General features: G+C 48.4%; 1 protein-coding gene and 1 long non-coding RNA gene across 4 annotated transcripts; both read left to right on the top strand.

Moving 5' to 3' along the window:
• The first annotated feature begins 1727 nt into the window (after positions 1-1727).
• VPS33B (VPS33B late endosome and lysosome associated) lies at positions 1728-18967 on the top strand. 3 transcript variants are annotated; one of them, XM_020909329.2, is made up of 23 exons: positions 1729-2537; positions 4590-4670; positions 5053-5111; positions 6803-6852; positions 7036-7103; positions 9316-9361; positions 10403-10497; positions 10791-10895; positions 11278-11374; positions 11595-11672; positions 12337-12410; positions 12700-12786; positions 12944-13034; positions 13436-13510; positions 13761-13825; positions 13910-13964; positions 15073-15119; positions 15711-15843; positions 16477-16550; positions 17716-17817; positions 17999-18074; positions 18190-18306; positions 18600-18967. In XM_020909329.2, the coding sequence occupies exons 1-23, from the start codon at positions 2442-2444 to the stop codon at positions 18677-18679; spliced, it is 1851 nt and encodes a 616-aa protein (XP_020764988.2). In that variant the 5' UTR covers positions 1729-2441; the 3' UTR covers positions 18680-18967. The 3 variants fall into 3 exon arrangements, with proteins under 3 accessions (XP_070334431.1, XP_020764988.2, XP_020764987.2); XM_020909328.2 differs by having other exon boundaries at positions 1731-2537; positions 5050-5111; XM_070478330.1 differs by lacking the exon at positions 11595-11672 and having other exon boundaries at positions 1728-2537; positions 5050-5111.
• On the top strand, positions 16562-17312 carry LOC139038759 (uncharacterized). The gene is made up of 2 exons (XR_011491917.1): positions 16562-16712; positions 17226-17312. It is a non-coding gene; the product is annotated as an uncharacterized lncRNA (long non-coding RNA).
• Positions 18968-21756: the final 2789 nt, after the last annotated feature.

Below are 21756 nucleotides of genomic sequence, written 5' to 3'. Positions count from 1 at the left end.
CTAGCCTCACCTGGGAAACCCAATCCATCAGTCAATCCACAATGGCAGAAAGTCCAGCCTTTTACCTTTGCCTGTTAAGAAGGCCTACATTTCCTACCGGTCGACCCATCCCTGCTCTATACGGTCAGAGTCTCGGATCTTCACCCACTGGCACTGAGGTGTTTGGGGATACTGTCGTCCTCTCCTCCCTGGTCCCCCACTGCCCCAGCCCAAGCTGGGAGGCTGGACAGGGGGATGGGGATTCCTTGGGCATGGGTCAGAGGACTCCATGGTGCCCTCTCCCCAGTCAGTCCTAGTTCTGGACACAAAGGACTTTCACATCACATTGGATGAGGGGGAGCTGCATGAGGCGGCACAGGTGCCTCCACGGAGGCAACAGAAGACAAGATCCCCAAACTGGAGTGAAAGAGACTGTGGGCGGAGTGGGCAACTCAGAGCAACTTGGGCCAGATTTAAGAGGCTAGCAAACATGATAGAAGGGACTAAAGTCCCTGTGACCTGGAGGGTGTATATATCACTCATCTGTGAAGGGCAGCTTCTTCCTTTCTGTGCAGCTGAGATTTGCTCTAACTAAAGGTGAGGGGTGAGAGGAAGCTCAGTAAAAAACACTCAATGAGCATAAAAGTTTTGTGCTGTCCTGTTTTTGAAGTTTTCAAATATTTGAAAGCAGAATATTGTGATGCAACAACCCCCTGTGTACCCATCACCCAGCTTCAGCATTTAGCAAATGGCCAAACTTTCTTTGTTAATATGCATATTGCAACTAGAGTTTCCACATGCCACAGCTAAAGATCCTGCATGCCTCATCAAAGGTCAGAGACCCCACATGCTGCAACTAAGAGCCGGTGCAACCAAATAAATAAAAATAAATATTAAAAACAGCAAATTTGAGACATCAAATTATTTCATCTGTAAGTACTTCAGTATGTGTCTCAGAGATAGGAACTCCATTTTAACACAAGATATATGAACCATTTCTGTACCTTGAAAGTTTTAGTAATTCCTTATTATCAGCTAATATCCTGATAATATTCTGGTTGATTTCTTTGAATTAGGATCCACACAAAGTCCACACATTGCAATATTGCATTGTGTCATGTCCCAGAAGTCTGATTTTAAAGTGATTTCCCCTTCCACTTTCTTCTCTTTGTCATTTGACAGGTTATTTGACCCATAAAATTTTGTGCATTTTGGATATGCTTGATTTTATCCTTATGATGTCTTTTATCATGTTTCCACTACCTTCTGTATTTCCTATGAACTGGCAGTTAGATCTTGAGGCTTGATCAGGTTCAATTTGTACTTCCTATGCATCTCACCAGGAGATGAGTTTGTGATGTCACGATTGATTAGTGAGTTCAGGTATTGTCAGCCAGACCTGTCCATTATAATGTCTCTCATAAGCTTTTTAAAAACAAAAACCCCAAACAAGGTAGGTATAGATTTTTATCATCACCCCTGAAATTCCCTAATCTGCCCCAATTCAATTACTTTTCTGAAATTTTCACTATAGTTTTTCCTGTTCAAGAACTTGTTGTAAATAGTATAGAAGCCATTTTTGTATCTGGCTTCTTTCATTTATTCACTTATTTTTATTGTATGAATATGTCACAGTTTATCCGTTTTCCCACGAAAAGCATTAATGAGTCAGAACTCTGATACTGAAAGGTCACAGCGGTGAGACTCAGCTTCCATTGGCTCCTAACGCGTTCTTCTCTCCCTTCACACCCGCCTCCATCTCGGGCGTCTAGCCTCAGGCAGGTCAGAAGCTGGAAGCTCAAAGCTCGCCGCTAACTTTGTGGAGCAGATGTGATCGACAGCCAAGATCCCTGGTGATCAGGGCCCTCCGGATTCCAAGTTGGTTTCGTCCATTTCACGAAGTTCTGAAAATGGAGCAAGTGCCCAACGCTTCCTTGCGTGAGCTAGGAGAATTGGGTATACCCTTCAAAGTTAGTTTAAGGTAAAATCGTTTTATCACAGGAACACTCGCCTCTGGTCCGGGAAGAAACTGGAACGTTGACGCGTTACCGCGCGTTTTCAAATGTCCCTTCCAGGACGCCGTCCTTTTCCGGGTACCCTGAGTGGTGCTCGAGAGTGCGGGACTTCCGGGAGGTCTAGGAAGCCGCCCCTCTCTTTGGTATCTCTGCAGGTGTAGACCAGAATCCTGCGGACGGGCGAAGTGGACCGGGAGGGGCGGGGCGGGATACAGTGGCTGCTGGCCTGAAGCAGGGTCCCTTTGGCTGCAGCTGTCTGGCCGAGAGGTGGCCGGCCATTCATTCCTCCAGTGTGGCTGACGAGCGAGGGCCCCTTGGGGGGTCTCTTTCGGGTTCTGTGCCCTTACCTGAAGGAGAGCCATCCTGCACTTACCCGGGCCGCTGCCGGCCACCTCGGAGCGGAGGGCGTCCCCCTTCTTCCACCCTGTGGCTCAGGTGACCGCCGCCATGGCTTTTCCCCATCGACCGGACGCCCCAGAGCTGCCTGACTTCTCCATGCTCAAGAGGCTGGCCCGAGACCAACTCATCTACCTGCTGGAGCAGGTCAGTGCCCGCCATGTCGGGGGCCTTTACTGCATCAGCAGTTTAGCACTCATTGGATGCCTAGTTCTTTCTTACTGAGTTCGCTTGAGCTTGCCTTGGTCCTTGGAGCTTCTGTGGCAGATCCAAAATGAAGCACTCACGGAGAAAAATCAGAGAGCAGTAAGAGCTTCTTGGGACGACCTGGCCAGAGTTATTGGAAATCCTTTTTTTTTTTTTTTTTAATACGGGCCAGGGAGACACCACTAGTGTCAGGCATCACTGGGGATGGAAACAGGGTTAAAACAACTTTGTCCTTAGGGATCTTACTTCCTGATCTATTCATAGCATTACTGGGAGCCATATGAAATACAAATTACCATACATAGGGTATCCTGTGGTAAATGAGTGACAGCTAGGGTGCATGAAACAGTCATTTCTAGCTGGAGTAATTTAGGAGTTTCGAGGACTGGAGTGTGAAGATAATCATACTTTCCTTGGAGATGGAAGAGGGTATTCCAGGCAGATGTACTGGTGGGAGCAAAGTTGAAGACCCAGGAAAGGACAAGGCATGTAATACATGGAAGAGAGGGATGAAAAATTACACAGTAGGCATTAAGTAGCTACTGAAGGTTTATCCCCGATCCCTGTGAATGTTTCAGTCTTGTTTCCCACCATTCCCCGACATCCAAGATTTCTCAACCTTGGCGACACTGACATTTTGGGCTGGTTAATTCTTTGTGGTGGGATTGTCCTGTGCATTGTAGGATATTTAGCAGCATCCCTAACCTCTACCAGTAACACCAGATGTCAGTAACACCCCTTGGCCCAAGGTGGGACAACCTAAATGTCTCCAGACTTTGCCAGATAGCCCCTGAAGTGCAAAATCAGTCCTGGTTGAGGACCACTGCCTACATGCACCTTACCCATCAGACAAACTGAACTGCCCTCACCATTCAGCCTGTTAGCTTTCCCTGGCCTTGGCTGAACTGTCATCTTGATCTGTCACTGCCTACAGCCTACCCATCTGTCAAAGTCATGTTGACAGGAAGCTTTCAATGACTTCACCCTCTTTTCTGCTAAGTGTGACCTCTCCTTCCTCTGGACAAATGAGAGAGCAGCATCGGGAATGGTGAAGCAGGAAGTGGGTGGGAGGATGAGGACTGTCCTGGGTTAAGTTTTCTGCCTTGAACATTGGTTCTTTTTGTAATTAGAAGTAAAATGCCATTTGAAGAGATATTTGGCAGTTAGTTGTGGGGTTGCAGGATACACAGTGCAGTTTTGTTTTGCTTGGCTTCGTTCAGCAGGAGATCAGTTGGTTTATCAGGAGGTGTAGAGGAGGAGGCAGTGGAACAGAGGAGCAGTGATATAGAACAGGGTCACAGGCGAGCAGGAGGGTTGAGTGACAAGGATGTGACCTTAGAAAGAAGGTGAGGGACTTCCCAGGCAGTCCAGTGGTTAAGACTCTGAGCTTCAGTGCAGGGGGCATGGATTGGATCCCTGAGCAGGGAACTAGGATCCCACATGCTGCGTGGCCATAAAAAAAGATGAAATACCTTTCCACTAGAACCAATAATGAATAGAAGACAAAAATAGGTGAATATGTAGAGAAATGTCAACTGTGGATATAGACAATAAATAAGATGCTGGGTTAGGTGAGGTCTAGTGCCTTTCCAAAGAACTCAGAGTTTGTTTTTTTTTTTTTTTAATAATTTTCTTTATTGGCTTGTGGCTGTGCTGGGTCTTTGTTGCTGCTCCTGGGGCTTTCTCTAGTTGTGGCAAGCGGGGACTCCTCTTGGTTGCAGTGCATGGGCTTCTCATCGTGGTGACTTTTTTTGTTGCAAATCATGGGCTCTAAGGCATGCAGGCTTCAGTAGTTGTGGCACACGGGCTTAGTTGTTCCATGGCATGTGGAATCTTCTTGAACCAGGAATCAAACTCATGTAGCCTGCATGGGCAGGTGGATTCCTATCCACTGTGCCACCAGGAAGTCCCCAGCTCAGAGACTTCTATTAAATGGATGACTGAGGGGCATGTGTGACCTGAGAGTGAGCCAAGATACTGTGTCTCCTTCAGCTTCCAGGAAAGAAAGACTTGTTCATTGAGGCAGATCTCATGAGCCCTTTGGATCGAATCGCCAATGTCTCCATCCTAAAGGTACCTTGCTCCCTTTCCCAGGTGGATCAGGCCCCTCTTTCCTCATTAAGCAGTTTTTCTTTTGATGAATAATACAAATTACTGAGGAGTGACTACCCTTCTAGGGTAACTATAGGATGGCAGAGTTGAGTGGACTGGAGCGGGGGGGGGGGGGGGGGGGAAATGATCCTCTTCGTATTGTTTTTAAATTATTTAAATTGTTGATTTTTCTACTGACAGTTTAAGGAAGGTTCAGTGGAATGGTTGTTAGGGAGGCCTTTTGACTCCTAGAGTTAGTGTAAATAGGAGGAAGCCCTTTCAGAAGCCCCCTGTCTTTGCATCAGGCTTCAGGTTCCCAGGCACACTTACTTCCGTTGTCTCCTTTGATCCCTGTCTGTAGCAGCACGAAGTAGACAAGCTGTACAAAGTGGAGAAGAAGCCGGCTTTCAGCTCCAGTGAACAGTGAGTCCGGGAGCCTCGGGCTCTGCTCCGGGCTGGAGGGGGGCCCTGCGTGTGTGCCTTTGATCCGTCCTGGGCTGAGATCTACCCCATGACGTTTGTGATAGCAAAACATTCACTTCCCTGCACTTTTACAGTTTCATCCCTAGTTATGCTTTAGCCTTCTAATTGGTCTCCTTGTCTGCAGTTTCTCCCTCCCTGGTCCTCTTCTCTCTCTAACCCAATCTACCAGTTCTAACCACATTGATTGAAAAGAAAGTGAAAAAGTTGCTCAGTCATGTCCGACTCTTTGCAACCCCATGGACTGTACGGTCCTTGGAATTCTCCAGGCCAGAATACTGGAGTGGGTATCTTCCCAACCCAGGGATTGAACCCAGGTCTCCTGCATTGCAGGTGAATTCTTTACCAGCTGAGCCACAAGGGAAGCCCAAGAATACTGGAGTGGGTAACCTATCCTTTCTCCAGAGGATCTTCCCGACCCAGGAGTTGAACCAGGGTCTCCTGCATTGCAGGCAGATTCTTTATCAACTGAGCTATCAGGGACGCACCCTCCTACCACATTGATTAGTCTTTCACAAATAATTTCCTTGTGATCTCCAGAACCTTCAAGCCTTCCCTTACTTACCCACTAAGGTCTGCATTGCTCATCATAGATTCCAAAGCTGTCTCCCAGAAGGCCTTTCACCTTCTTTCCAGCCTGGCCTCTTGCACATCCCCTCTTACCTGATGCACTTTCACGTGTTTCCCCGCTCTATGCACAAACCTCCTCGCCGTTCTCGTGACAGACACCTAGCCTCAGAGCCTAGCCCCGCCTCCTCCACAGAGCCACGCCAGAGTCGCCACCCCGGGGTGATTGTCTCCTCCCCTGGATTTGCATGGAGCTCAGTGTTTGTCCTGTTCACCTGGCACTCAGTCACATGCTGCCTGGCATTTGTCTGGCGTTTGTTTTTATTTTCAATATTTCTCAATTTAAGTCACGTACACCCTCAGAGGAAAAACCCCCCCTAGATACATGGAGAAAAACATTATGTCATATACTTCCTCTTATTATTTTTGAATACTTGTTAATGTACTCCATGCATAGGTGTGTCTTATTTTGCCCAATAAACTGTAAATTATTTGAGAGCAGAAACTTCTGGGTCCACCATAAGGCCAATAAGTACCCCCAGCTCATCACAATATACCTGCTTTATGATTTTTAATTGGAGGATAATTGCTTTACAATGTTGTTTTGGTTTCTGCCGTACAACAGCGTGAATCAGCCTCAAGTATACCTATGTCCCCTCCCTCTTGAACCTCCCTCCTGTCCCCCACCCCATCCCACCCCTCTGGGTTGTCACAGATCACCGGACTGAGCTCCCTGTGTTATTCAGCAGCTTCCTACTAGCTATCTTTTACATGTGGTAGTGGATATATTTCGATGCTCCTCTCTCAGCTTTTCCTACCCTCTCCTTCCCCTGCGATGGCCACAAGTCTGTTCTCTACCTCTGCATCTCTGTTCCTGCCCTGCAAATAGGTTCTTCTGTACCTATACCTGCTTTACTGAGGGGAGTCTTCTGTGGTGAGTCAGCCAAGAAAGCTGGCATGGCTTTGGCCGGGGTGAGAACTGTAGCACATGGTGGAAGAGTTGGCATTACTATCACCAACTTCATGATTTTTCTTCACTAGGAATTTTTCCCCCTTCTCTCCCATAGGTTGTGCTTCCTGGTCAGACCTCGCATCAAGAATATGCGGTACATTGCCAGTGAGTGTGTCACAGCGTTCACTGTCACTAAGGCCCGGGGGAGGGTGGGAACGTCTGAGGGCCACGGCCATAAGAACAGAATTGTTCGTGTTGGCCATGCCCCTCATCGAGGCTCTTCACTTCCTTGCTTCTAGTCTAACATAAGGCCCATGGCTTTCTGCGCTGCATCCCTTCTGTCTGTAGGTCTCGTCAATGCTGACAAAGTGGCTGGCCGAACTCGGAAATACAAAGTGATCTTCAGTCCTCAGAAGGTGAGTTTGGACCCATGTGGGAGTGAGATAAGGTAGAAGAGCGTGGGAGACTGGGACGGGGTAAGGGACCAACAGCTGTATCTCCTTCTAAGCGAATTCTGTGTGACTGAACAAAATACCTGCCATTGTCTTTTTATTAATGTAGCAGAGAGTCTCCTATCAAATTACCCCAAATACAGATTGTACAGTGGTGAGAGGTGGCCTCTACATGTGAGTGTGTGTATGCTTGGTCGTGTCTGACTCTCTGTGCGCCCATGGACTGTAGCCCTCCAGGCTCCTCTGACCATGGCATTCTCCAAGCGAGAATACTAGAGTGGGTTGCCATGCCTTCCTCCAGGGGATCTTCCCGACCCAGGGATCGAACTTGAATCTCCTATGTCTTTTGCATTTCAGGTGGATTCTTTTACCACTGTGCCACCTAGGAAGCTATCCTGTTTAGGAATATAAATATATGAGATATAACATTATTACTAGGGCAAGAAAATTATTGAGTAAAATAACCAATCAGGATTACAGGTTACTTTTTAATGGTATTGGAGAAGACTCTTGAGAGTCCCTTGGACTGCAAGGAGATCCAACCAGTCCATCCTAAAGGAGATCAGTCCTGAGTGTTCATTGAAGGACTGATGCTGAAGCTGAAACTCCAATACTTTGGCCACCTCATGCGAAGAGTTGACTCATTGGAAAAGACCCTGATGCTGGGAGGGCTTGGGGGCAGGAGGAGAAGGGGATGACAGAGGATGAGATGGCTGAATGGCATCACCAACTCGATGGGCATGAGTTTGAGTAAACTCCGGGAGTTGGTGATGGACAGGGAGGCCTGGCGTGCTGTGATTCATGGGGTCGCAAAGAGTTGGACACGATTGAGCGACTGAACTGAACTGAAAGGAGCTATAGCAGTAATTTCTAGTTTTTGGAGTCTTGCAGAACCCTTTTTTTCCAGTTATACTTCCAAGGACAGATTTGTTTAGATAGGGAAGAGAACAGGTTGGTAACAGTTTCAAATAATGCTGCAAGCCTCCATAACACACAGAAAAACAAAACTGAGATTTTAATGAATTTTTTTCTTTCTAACACCCTATCTAAGCAAATTCTTTGACCTGATTTTCCATCACAGGACAGTCTCTTCTTTAGTGGCTTTAAGGGAAGAGGAGATCTCTTTCTTCCTGAGCTCCCTCTGTTAATTATGAAGATTGACAGTTTTCCAAGTGGGCAAAGGAATCTCATTAGTTAGAATTAAAAATAGGCCTACAGGATTTCAGTTTTTATTTATTTGGCTGGGCAGGGTCTTGGTTGTGGCATGCTGCATCTTTAGTTGATGCATATGGGATCTAGATCCTTGACCAGGGATCGAACCTGGGCTCCCTGCATTGGGAGCCTGACAGAGACATCACTGGATTTGACCACAGAGATCTAGGGCATCTAGATTAAAAAGATGAAGGTGGGTGTGAGGAAGCAGAAGCAGTGGTAGCAGATAATTCTTCACAAACCCAGTGATGTCTGTGTCGGGCTCTTCTACCTAACATCTCTGGCGTTGGATACGGCTGCCCATTCTTCCTTAAACCTCTGCCTTTAGAGGTGCTATTTAGAGGTGCTCGTTTCTCTGTTCCTGCCTCTGTGTATTCTTTCTTAACCTTCTCTGGAAGGTCTTGGACTGTACACTCTTAATTTTGGTTCCCTAGAGTCCTGTCCTTAGCTCTCTTCTCTGTGTTCTTTTGAATAAACTACATTAAATGTAATGTAGGTGCCATGAACCCCAAGGCTGTCTGTCCAGACCTCCCCCAGGTGTCTGCAGAGGTCTCATGGACGTGTCCTAACCAGAGCTCCATCCCTCCCCTCTCCGCCCCACTGCTCTTGACCTCCACCTGCTCCTCTTCCTCTGTTTCTGTAGCACTGTCACGCCCTGCTTCCAAGCTCTACCTGCCGGACTCACCCTTCCATGACAGCTGAATACCCTCTCCTTCGTAAAGCTTTTCTAGTCAATCAGGAAGAAAAGAGCAATTGACTTAATAAATAGATAAAATGGATGGAAAGGAAACATAGTGTTAGGCCAGATGATTCCAGTGGTCCGTTCTAGCTCTAAGAGTCTGGGTTCTCTTGTCTTTTTCCCTGGATTCAGTAACTGTGGTCATCATCAGTGACCACAGAGGAATCCAGAGAAGTGGAAAGAACAGAGAAGGGGGTTACTAACCAGCTTCCCTTGGTCTTTCAGTTTTACGCATGTGAGATGGTGCTTGAGGAAGAGGGCGTCTATGGAGGTGAGAGGAGACGGGTGTGAGTGGAAAGGGGGAGGATGTGTGGGAGCAGGCCCTGAGGGTTGTCCCCCTGCCGTATCTCCTCCTTTTCACTCTCTGTCTCATTCCTGTTGGCCTGGCAGGAGGAGAGTGTCCTTAGAGTGCGAAGAAGGACCCCAGGTTAGGCCACTAGTGGGAGAGTAAGGAAGGGGTCCTGGGGATGTAGTTGGAAACCACCCGTGCTCTCTTCTTCCCTCCCAAGACCCCCACAAGGAAACAGTGTGCCTTCCCTCCTCGTGTGCAACACAGACCTGGTCCCCAGTCCTTCCTGCTGGAAATCCTGCTCAGAATACAGCCCAGAACCCTCAGTGTGGCCTCCTGCACCTCCGTGGTCTGGCCCCTTCCTGCCCTTTAGACTCATGTGTGCTCCGCTCTCCTGAGTCACCACCCTCCAGCCATGGGGACTTCACACATCTGTTCCCCTTGCCTAAAATATTCCTCACCCTGCAGCTTGCCTGCCTGAATCACACTCTAATTCTAGGCCTAAATGTCACTTCTTCAGGGAAGTCTTTCCTGTATCCCCAGTTGCGGTTAGATCCGTGAGCTGTTTGTGCTCTTAGGTTGATGTTTCTTCTTTGGAGCCTGCAACTGGAGTCCCGTTTGTCTGCTGTGCACCCTCCCACTTCACTGTAAGCTCCAGAAGTCAGGAGCGTGTCCCCAGTAGCCTAGTGCCTGTACATACACAGCTTTCAGTCAGTACTGTCAGATGATGCATAGATGAGTAAATGTTTCATCGGCATTTTTGGTCAGCACTCTAATGGAAACACACCACTTACCACATTGTATTACAGGCTGTCACAAACACACGTCCTCTCCTTATCAGCCTGTGAGCCCCTTCCGGGCAGAGACTGTATCTTACTCATCTCTGAGCATCCCGTGCTGAGTGTGGTACCTGAGGCAGTGGGGCAGGCCCTTGGGAAGTCTTGCATGACTGCGGTGGACCTTCCCTCTTCATGTGGAGCCATGTGTCTTAGGCAGGAAGGCTGACACTCTCTGTACCCACAGATGTGAGCTGTGACGAATGGGCCTTCTCTCTCTTGCCTCTTGATGTGGATCTGTTGAGCATGGAACTACCAGAGTTTTTCAGGGACTACTTCTTGGTGAGTGCAAGGCACTTGGGTCTTGACATCAAGGAGTGGGGACAAACATGGGGTCCTGTGGGCTCTGGATTCAACCTTCTTCCAGCTCATCTCATGTATCACAAGTGATACTGATTTGGAGGTGGAATGCTGCTGACTGATATTCATGAGGCTTCCTTTGGGGCCAATGAAAATGAACCCTCTGGGCATTGCCAAAACCCTGCCCTTCTGCTCCGGGGCTTCTAGGCCTTGCCCCTTTCCAGATGAATCTGTCAGGTTGATCTATAGCTTTGTGGCCCACGTGGTCCCTTCAGGAAGGAGATCAGCGTTGGATCAACACTCTGGCACAAGCTTTGCACCTCCTCAGCACCCTCTATGGACCCTTCCCCAACTGCTATGGAATTGGCAGGTGTGCCAAGGTGAGCAGTTATGTTGCCCAGATAGCCCATTTTTCACCCATTTTCTGCCCACTAAGGATTATTTGAGGGCATCTGTGATGTGATGTAGAGGCTTTTGTTGCTCCAGAAGAGGTCCCCAGAGCAGAGAACTCATGTGGCTAACAGAACAGTAGGATACCCCTGGGTGGCATTCCTAAATATTTGAGGGCAACGAGACTCCTTCATTGCTCTGGGGAAGGATGGGGAGGGATGGGAGCAGATGGAGTAGAAGAGGTAATCATGTTATAATGAGCTCTTCCTTGGGGTCAAGGAGAAGGATTGCATGGAACGGGTTGGGTTCTGTAGGTGTGGGGCTGCAGAAGGGACCTGGACTCAAGACTGAGGACGTGTTGGGCCCTAGCAGATGTCGTATGAACTGTGGAAGAGACTGGAAGAGGAGGAGGATGGTGAAACCAAGGGCCGAAGGCCAGAAATTGGACATATCTTTCTCTTGGACAGAGGTGAGCTGTGCTCAGCACTCCTCTCTTCCGTGCACCTGAGAAGACACAGGAATATTACAAATATAGCAGACGCGGTGGCACAGTTGGAATCCTCCAGTGGGGTCTGTGAATGCCAGCATTGACCGGGGCGGCGTGGGCACTTGGGCCCCATGGATACTGAGCTAATTCGGTGGTAGGCTAAGTTAAGGAAGACCCTCACGGTTGGGGATCTCGATTTCAGACATGGACTTTGTGACGGCACTTTGCTCCCAGGTGGTTTATGAGGGCCTGGTGGATGACACTTTCCGCATCAAGTGTGGTAAGTGGCATCTCGGCGAGACAGAGATGTGCTCGAGTCCTTGGGCCTCCCCAGGGGAGGACTTGTGGGGGAGACTCAGGCTCAGAGTGAAATGCTGGCTTCCAAATGGTTTGTTGTGGTTTTATTGCAAAGTCCGACTCCTTTATGACCGCGTGGACTGTAGCCCACCAGGCTCCTCTGTCCATGGGATTTCCCAAGCAAGAATTCTGGAGTGGGTTGCCATTTCCTCTTCCAGGGAATCCTGGATCAGGGATCAAACCTGCATCTCCTGCATTGGCAGGTGGATTCTTTACCACTGAGCCACCGCTGTGTGCTCAGTCGTGTCCGACTCTTTGAGACCCCATGGGCTGTAGCCCACCAGGCTCCTCTGTCCAAGGAATTTTCCAGGCAAGGATACTGGAGTGGGTAGCCATCTCCTACTCCATGGGGCACTAGGGAAGCCCCCAAATAGTTTGGGGGACCTTTAACTCATTTTTTTTTTTTTTTTTGCCCTGCTTGTGGGATCTTAGTTGCCTGACCAGAGAGTGAACCCAGGCCCCTCCAGAGTCCTAACTGCCAGGACTGCCGGGGAAGTCCTGGGGAGACCTTTCATGGCAATTCAGAAAAGGGTGGGGAAGGAAGGCTTCGTTGGAGATCCTCAGAGCTATCCCCTCTGCTCTCAAAGGGAGTGTTGACTTTGGCCCAGAAGTCACATCCTCTGACAAGAGCCTGAAGGTGCTGCTCAATGCCGAGGACAAGGTGAGCACACAGGTGCCCGCAGACGATTTCCCAGGCTGCTGCCACCACGAGGCTGGGGGCCCTGGTGCTGGGAGGGGAGGCCGAGTCTCAGCGAGAAGGCCACCCTGCCAGCTGAGAGGGTACCCCAGGGCGCACAGCAGGGATCGGACACATCCTTATCGAAACCGGCTCAGCCTTCTCTGCTAGATCCGCTGAGTGTGCGCCCTGTGCTGTCACTGCGCCGAGCAGGCAGGAAGACGGGGGGTCCAAGTCTGTGCAGTCATCTGTTCCTGCCGCATTTCCCCCACAGGTGTTTAATGAGATTCGGAACGAGCACTTCTCCAATGTCTTCGGCTTCCTGAGCCAGAAGGCCCGGAACCTGCAGGCCCAGTATGACGTGAGGCTCCCGCCCGGGGCCTCTGTCTGTTCCCTCGGCGGCTCCCCAGGCTGCTGCCTCCCTGATGCTACCGCAGCGGGGGGTGGGACCTGCGGGAGGGCAGTGGTCACTCCCGTGTGAGGGCAGAAGGCCTGACCTCTCGGGCACATCCCCACAGCGCCGGAGAGGCATGGACATCAAGCAGATGAAGAACTTCGTGTCTCAGGAGCTCAAGGGACTGAAACAGGAGCACCGCCTGCTGAGCCTCCGTACGTTTCAGCTTGAGGCCAGGGTGAGGGGAGGGCTGCAGGGGAGCTCTGCCTCTGGGAGGAGATCCCGTTCATCTATCAAATAGTGCTTTTAAAAAAAAAATTATTTTAATAATATCAGTGTTTCTGGTTGCTTTTTTAAAAAATTATTTATTTGGCTGCACTGGGCCTTAGTTGTGGCACGTGGGACCTAGTTGACCAGGGATCGAACCTGTGCCCCCTGCATTGGGAATGTTAGCCACTGGACCACCAAGGAAGTCCCAAATAGTGCTCTTATTTGTTCTGAAATGGGAAGAAGGGCTCCTGCCCTTTGCCTGAAGAAGTTTTTATTCTCCTGGACAGTAAAGCGACCTCCTTCCATAAACAGGAATGTGTCTGCTCCCCTATTGTCCCATCTGCAGATATCGGGGCCTGTGAATCCATCATGAAGAAGAAAACCAAGCAGGACTTCCAGGAGCTCATCAAGACTGAGCATGGTGACTTGGCTGTCTCTCCTGCTTCTGCTTCCTGGACTCCCAGCCCCAGCCCGCCCTGAAAACATGTTCTTTGGCACTTTCCAGCTGATGGTGGCCATGTGGAATGCTGGTTCCTGCTAGAAGTCCTGGGGGCCCCTTAATCCCCCCCAAAAGGATGGAGAAAGAGATGGGGAGACAGACGCTCATTAGCATAGATGGCAACAAGCTGAGCCACTCCCCCAGTAACAGGTTCTCCTCTGATTCCTTGCAGCGCTACTGGAGGGGTTCAACATCCGGGAGAGCACCAACTACATTGAAGAGCACATCGACCGGCAGGTGAGGCGGGGCTCAAGCAGAGGGAAGAAGAGAGAACGTGTGTTATGAAACGTGAATTCTCCGTGACTCTTTCTTCCTGTGCAGGTGTCACCCATAGAAAGCCTCCGTCTTATGTGCCTTTTGTCCATCACGGAGAATGGTGAGTCCCAGGGACCAAAGGTTGAAGAGCTGTACCTTAGGGACAGAAAAAGTCATTTTGAAAGAAAGAGAAATGTCCTAACAGACAAAACATTCATTCCCCTGTAATCTCATGGATTCTTTCCCCTGTAATAAAGTAGGTTTTTGTTTGGGGTGAAACACCCCCAGGTCATTAAGGTAATTTATCGTGCCAGCTCTAAGAACATCTGCATCTAGTTCTCTTCTCTGCAGTAAGGCCTGTCCCATCATAGGACTGTAAAGGGCAGAGCTGAGCAACATGTCTCTCGTTATTCTATCTGGCCTCCTACCCTCAACACGATTTCATAATTAAGATACAGTTCAGGAAAAACCAATTTCATAAGCATTTTAGAAGCTCGGATTCTGAACTCTTCATGGCAACTTGTTCTGAGTGTTGAAGTCTTCCAGTTTAAAAATATCATTATTATTATTTTAATTTGTTTATTTTTGGCTGCACTGGGTCTTTGTTGCTTCAGGGTTCTCTTGTTGTGGCACATGGGCTTAGCACGTGCCCCCTGCATTGGCAGGTGGATTCCTAACTGCTGGACCACCAGGGAAGTCTCAGCAAATATTCTTTAAGGTTACTTTTTACCCAGAGAAGTCATTTGCTTATTCTAAATCCCCCTTATTGTAGTTGGAAGCCCATTTCCTCTTACATCTAAGTTCCCTGTTGCACTTTGGTAACTCATGTGGACGCCTCTCCCATCCCTCACTTGCTATTAAGCAGTTCCCGGGAGGACTGGCCCCTAGCCAGGGAAACACACGCACAGGAAGGCCCTTCTCCCCGTGCTTGCGTTCCCCTCCCCCACCCCCCATGGATGAGATTGGCATTCATCAGTGTCCCTTCTCCAGGGCTCTTCCTTGGAACCCTCAGATCCAGGCTTTATCTTTCAAAAAGCAGGCTTCAGTTCAGGAGTCAATTTAGAATTGACTGCATAGGATGCAAAGTTAACATGAAGTCCAACTCCTTCCTTCTCATTAGGGTTTGGTTTTTTTTTCTGCGGGGAGGAGGGTTTGTTGGTTGGTGGGTTTGGCTGTACACATTAGGACACCTCAACTGGCTCCTAAACCTTTACTTTTCTTACCCTCAGGTTTGATCCCCAAGGATTACCGATCCCTGAAAACCCAGTACCTGCAGGTAAGGCCAGGAGAATGTGTTCTCGAGGGAATTTGGTGGACATTTTTGAAAGAGTTGAAGAAATAGCTCCTTTCCGGCCCTGGTCACCCTTCTGTTGCCATGCGGCCTCCCTCTCAGCACAGACACCCTTCCCACCACCCTCATTTCACTCTGCTCCCTGCTTTATGTGGCTAGTGTGGGAGGGAATTTGAACAGTTCAGCTGTTGGAACCAGTGGTGAGTTCTTGCCCTTGGACTCTCCCTCCCTTTAGCTCCTTGTGCCGCATCTATACAGCTTTCCTTCCAAGTCCTTCTCAAGTTCTGCCTCTTCTGTGAAGCCTTCCCCACCTCCTTCCATCCATAATTTTCTGTGTTAATTGTTTCATGCTGCTTTTATTGTTTGGCGTTTGGTTATTTCTAATGTGACTTCCCCAGCACAGCACTGTGAAGCACTTATCCCCCGATTGAAAAAAAATAAATTCTTCCCCACAAACAAGTGTGGGCTTTTCAGGACACAGACCACATAATCCTCCTCTCCCCCACCTCCGTATCACCTCACAGGGCTAGGCCCTTGGTGGATGCTTGGTAGAGAGCTGAATTGCATTTTGTTCAGAGCTATGGCCCCGAGCACCTGCTGACCTTCTCCAACCTGCGGCGAGCTGGGCTCCTAACAGAGCAGGCCCCGGGAGACACCCTCACAGCCGTGGAGAGTAAAGTGAGCAAGCTGGTGACGGACAAGGCCGCAGGTGAGAGGGAGTGCAGGCAGCCCCGTCTGCCCTCCCTGGTCCTCGGTGCCTCATCTCTCAACAGGTGGAGCACTCTGGGCAAGGGGAGAATGAGCTGGGGAAGGAGAAGGTGATTCTTACTGTCACTGTCCTTACCGCCACTCCTGCTTTCTTGTTAGAACAGCTTCAAGTTAGTGAACACTGATGTGCTAAGCCTTTTAGATATACTTTCTCATGTAATCCTCCCAAACCTTCTTCACGATAAGTTGTATTATTTCCATTTTACACATGAGGAAACCAAGGCAGAGGGAGGTTAAGTGACTTGTTCAGGGCCCCTCAGTCAGTCCGGTTTGACTCCAAAGGCCACACACTTAAGCAGTAAACTGTAGATCACCCTATGGATTGCATTTAGTAGAGAGTTGGTCCCCTATAGAAGGAGGAAGACTGGGTGAGGAGAGAAAGGCAGTGAATGTCTTGATCAGTTTCAGGTGATTGGCTGTAGGTGTAGGTGATCAGCTTTAAGGAGGGTCTTCAGATGTGATAGGTCCTGCTCTTTGAGGATAGGCGGTCCTGTCACTTCCTGAATGGTATCACCCACACAGCATCGTTAATCCATAAACCTTAGATAAAACCCGGCACAAATTTCTTTCCCAGGAAAGATTACTGATGCCTTCAGTTCCCTGGCCAAGAGAAGCAATTTCCGAGCCATCAGCAAGAAGCTGAACTTGGTATGTGGATCAGGAGTGGGTAGGGGATGCAGTGGGTTCAGTCCTTTGTGGAGTACTTGAGCCCACAAAACGCTTTCTGTTACTTTGCTTTTATAAAGATCCTTTTGTTTGGGGACTTCCCTGGTGGTTCAGTGGTTCAGACTCCATGCTTCTAAAGCGGAGGTGCATTACTCAGCCATTAAAAAGAATTCATTTGAATCAGTTCTAATGAGATGAATGAAACTGGAGCCCATTATACAGAGCGAAGTAAGCCAGAAAGATAAAGACCATTACAGTATACTAACACATATATATGGACTTTAGAAAGATGGTAACGATAACCCTATATGCAAAACAGAAAAAGAGACTCAAATGTATAGAACAGACTTGTGGACTCTGGGAGAAGGTGAGGGTGGGATGCTTCAAGAGAACAGCATTGAAACATGTGTATTATCTAGGGTCTAACAGATCACCAGCCCAGGTTGGATGCATGAGACAAGTGCTCGGGCCTGGTGGACCGGGAAGACCCAGAGGGATCGGGTGGAGAGGGAGGTGGGAGGGGGGACTGGGATGGGGAATACATGTAAATCCACAGCTAATTCATTTCAATGTATGACAAAAACTACTGTAATGATGTAAAGTAATTAGCCTCCAACTAATAAAAATAAATGAAAAAAAAAAATAAATAAAGCGGAGGTGCGGGTTCAGTCCCTGGTTGGAGAGCTAAGTGTCCACATGCTATCAAAATGCAGCCAAAAACTAAAAATTAAAGGAAAAAAAGAAGATTCTTTTGTTCGGTAGCATTATAGCATGAGCTTAATTTAATAATGAGACAAAACACAAAGGTTCATTCATTTAGTAAACATGTAACACACACCTACGAGTATCAGAATGTGCCAAGTGCTGCTTCAGTGACAGGCGTGTCCCATGTCGCTGCTGGAGGGTCACAAAGGGGCACTGTTGCCAGGGCACATGGGCCCTCATTCAGCAGAACTGGCAGGTACTGAACAGCTTCTGTCTTTGATTATGGAGTCTTCCCCACCCCCCGCCCCCGCAAGGCTATTGCTGCTTCTCCCTTTAGTTGAAGTAAGAACAGCTCTTGGGGATATACCACTTTCCTCTGACTCTGTAAAGGACTGGAAGGCTGAGTTGCCACTTGCCTCCTGCATTCCCCTTTACCCTCCAGATCCCACGCGTGGATGGCGAGTATGACCTGAAAGTGCCGCGTGACATGGCGTACGTGTTCAGCGGTGCGTACGTGCCCCTCAGCTGCAGAATCATCGAGCAGGTGAGAACGTGGCCCCCTCCCATTCATATTTCATGCTTTCTGCTTTCTCTTAGTCCCTGGCCTGGGTCAGAGCTCAGAGCCCAGCCTGGCCTGGCCCAGCTTGTAACTACCTGAGCAACTAGCAAGGAACGTGACAGTCTGGCTACGGCTGGACTTGAACCTAGTGCTTGTGCCTTCCCAGGTGCTAGAGCGACGGGGCTGGCAGGGCCTGGACGAAGTGGTGCGGCTGCTCAACTGCAGTGAGCTGGCCTTCACAGGTGCATGGCCTTCCTTGCCCAGTGGGGGCGGGTGGAACAAGGGGAGGGCCTGATGCACTGCCCAGTACGAGCCTGCATGGCCAGTGAAGAGCTGAGTCTGGTCCGGTCTTTGCAGACATGACCAAGGATGACAAGGCCTCCAGTGAGTCCCTGCGTCTCATCTTGGTGGTGTTCTTGGGTGGCTGCACGTTCTCTGAGATCTCAGCCCTCCGGTTCCTGGGCAGAGAGAAAGGTGAGAACAGGCCTCCATGGGATCTGGGGGGCCAAGGGCAGACCTCAGGAAGGCTTCTTTAGAGGCCTCTGGGTACTACCTGCTGCCATCTTGCTGGGGGCTGAATAGCAGGGAGCCTGGTTCCACCCAGTGTGGCAAGTTGCTGGGCCCGAGAGCGTGGTGCTGGTGTACCTGTGACTACAGACTGGTGCTCTGACCCAGCCCAGGCTGTGGACCTGGAGGGGCCCCACATGGCTGGTGTCAGGGGCTCAAATCTGCCCTCGGTCACGTTCGGTGGTGCTTTTACTCCTTAGGGTACAGGTTCATTTTTCTGACAACAGCAGTCACCAACAGTGCCCGCCTCATGGAGGCCATGAGTGAGGTGAAAGCCTGAAGTTTTCCCTGCCAGTGTTGATGTCTTCCCTGGACGTGTTCCTCAGTGGGATGCAGGAGTCTGACTCCCAGCTGCTAAGAAAATGTCTACCAACTACCCTCCTAAGAGCTGGGGAGCAGGGAACTTACTTAGGATCTAGAGAACCTATCTGAGGAGAGAGTTCACCTTCTTCCCCCAGGAAGTTTCTTTTTTGTTTATGAAGTACAGCCCCTGCTAGTAAGATAAGGAGGATCTTTTGCTAAATCCTCTTTGAGTATCATTGTAAATAAAGCCTCTACTCTCAACGTATCATGTTTAGTTCTGGACAGGCACTTCCACAGTTTATTGGGGGGAGGTGGAAGGGGCTGTATATAGCAGATTCGTGTGCCCCGCGGCCGGGACTGGGTAGTTGCTCTGGGCTTGGTCTGTGTCTTCCTTGAAACTTGTGCTATAATTCACTTTCCTCAGTCATAAAACAGGGATTAGATGATCAGTAAGCACTCTTCCAATTCTAAAATTCTGTGATTCATTGTATTTTAGGAAAAATGAATTTGCGAGGCACTTGAATTTTAAGTCTTCGGTTTCTCATTGCAGAAGGAGATTGTACCCCCGCTTAGAGCAGTTTTAGGCACTGTGCTCCTCTAAAGGCCACTAGTGCCCCTGTAAGTGCTAATTCTAATGGCCTCGCTTTCCCTTCACCCTTTAAAAATGGTGAACTCGAGTTGTAGGAAGTAGGAAGCCTGGAAAAAAAAAAAAAAATGGTGAACTCTAGCCACCGTCTTATTAGTGGTTTGTCTTCTAACTTGATCTTACTCTTAATCCCCTTTTCCTTCTTGTAAGGCTTCCATGACAATTTTCTCCTCCTGCGTCTCCTGGGCTGCATTTCCATCTCCTTTGTTTCCTCTGTCTGTGGATCCTCCTCTGTTGCCATCTCCTTCTCTGTCTTGTGTTATCCGCTTGCCCATCTCAAGCTTTTGTCTCACTGCTGAACTTCACGCTGTTATTTCCAACGTGATCACTCCATGGGCAGTGGAAATTCAGCACGTCTAAAATAAACTCTCAAACTGAACTTCGTGTCGCCACGTGGGGCCCCTAAACCTGCTCCTCTTCCTCTGTTTCCCTAATTGACATTCTCATCTTCTGCCCTAGTTTTGTTCATGCAAGAAATTATATCATTGACCTTAGATTTTTTTTCTTTTTATCCACTACATTCAGCTGGTCCCCCTACCCATTATTTCTAAATGCTTCTAGTTCATTTCTCTTCACCATCCCCATGGCAGATGTACTTGTTTTTGGCCCGGGCTTTTTGCAAAACTGTCCTTTCCAGTTGTTTCGCCTCCAGTCTGTTCCCCAGTCCACAGTGCTGCCACTTCTTAAAAGAAAGATCAGGGACTTCCTGGTGGTCCAGTGGTTAAGAATCTGCCCTGCAATGCAGGGGATACAAGTTCAATCCCTGGTTAGGGAACCAGGATCCTGCATACCTCAGAGTAACTAAGCACGCATAACTAAAGTTATGCCAGAATGAAAGATCCCGTGTCTGAAACCCAATACAGCCAAATAAATAAATTTAAAAAATAAAAGAAGAAGACCCAAACCTGTGTTGTTATGTCATCAAAAGTATTCTTTCCACAGGAAAATGACAATGCTGTGTTGAAATTCCAAGGAAAATGCATATCTCAAGTATCTAGCTAGAAGCTTGACAGTGTTACACTAAACTAGTGTGCAAGATCAGAGACACTGCTGACAGGACTGTTAGTTTGTAAAAAGAATTGAACAGTCAGAAAAACATTCTTTGGCCAAATGAATAAACGGTAGCAGTGCACTGCACTTAAATTCTAGAACAGTGCAGTTTGATAGGACCATAATATGATCCTTTTGTATACATACATTTCAAAGTGTTTTACATGCTGAGTATGTGCCCTGAATTATCTTTCAACGGTTCTATGACTTTGTTAGTTTCAGAACTACAGTGTAAAGCACATGATAGCAAAATTGTCTTATCTCTGAAAACTTACAACCCAGGCCACGTGTCTGAAGATCACAAGTTTTTGATGCTTTCTGGAAAACTCTCAACTTGATCAACAAAGAGAGCAAGAAAATTTAAAAAGTGGTGCCTGTAAGCCACATAGTGGTGCGAATGTTTGGCACACTGCTAACAAGTTAGATCCAACGAGTCCGTCCTAAAAGAGATCAGTCCTGGGTGTTCATTGGAAGGACTGATGCTGAAGCTGAAACTCCAGTACTCCACCTCATTCGAAGAGTTGACTCATTGGAAAAGACCCTGATGCTGGGAGGGATTGGGGGCAGGAGGAGAAGGGGACGACAGAGGATGAGATGGCTGGATGGCATCACCGACTCGATGGGCATGAGTCTGAGTAAACTCCAGGAGTTAGTGATGGACAGGGAGGCCTGGCGTGGTGCGATTCATGGGGTCACAAAGAGTCGGACACGACTGAGCGACTGAACTGAACAAGTTAAAGGTGTTGAAAGCAACAGTGAAGTTGCTTCAACAGTGAAAAAAAACAGTCATGAAGGTTAAGCAAACAAGCACCCTTTACTTTTCTTTCATGGAAAAGGCAAATAAAGAGAATTCACAGACACTACTGTTGGCCAATAAACATGGGGGAAATGTGCAATTTCCATTATTATCAAGCAAGCAATGATTCTTATCAAGGAAAGAAATGTCACAAGGACAGCAGTACTCCATGCTGCTGAGGGTAAAGAAGGTATTCTTCCAGCGAGGATGCCTTGGTGGTGAGGGCAAATGAATAAATACAACCTGTCTGGAGAGGGAGCATAAAGTAATTACACTTCTGGGAACTAACCCTAAGAAAGAATGCAAGATGCAGAGATTGAGGTATGAAAACATTTATCTGTACGAATGACACCTAAATATTCATCAACTGTAAAAGAGCTGAATTATGAATCTACACGACCATATATTACACAACCATGAAAAAGTGATATGTAAGCATTGAGTGCTTTCCTGGTGGCTCAGATGGTAAAGAATCTGCCTGCAATGCGGGAGAACTGGGTTCGATCCCTGCGCTGGGAAGATTCCCTGGAGGAGGGCATGGCAATCCACTACAGTATTCTTG

This window comes from Odocoileus virginianus, chromosome 16 (genome assembly GCF_023699985.2).
Source record: "Odocoileus virginianus isolate 20LAN1187 ecotype Illinois chromosome 16, Ovbor_1.2, whole genome shotgun sequence".
Taxonomy (NCBI): domain Eukaryota; kingdom Metazoa; phylum Chordata; class Mammalia; order Artiodactyla; family Cervidae; genus Odocoileus; species Odocoileus virginianus.
The sequence above is the reverse complement of the archived record's forward strand: the minus strand, read 5'-3'. Positions and strand labels throughout refer to the sequence as shown.

Coding starts and splice junctions, on each gene's coding strand:
- VPS33B (XM_020909328.2), top strand. CDS start 2,442: ATGGCTTTTCCCCATCGACCGGACGCCCCAGAGCTGCCTGACTTCTCC. Junction 9,362..10,402: donor GGAAGAGGGCGTCTATGGAG/GTGAGAGGAGAC, acceptor CTGTACCCACAG/ATGTGAGCTGTGACGAATGG. Junction 18,307..18,599: donor GTTCCTGGGCAGAGAGAAAG/GTGAGAACAGGC, acceptor TTTACTCCTTAG/GGTACAGGTTCATTTTTCTG.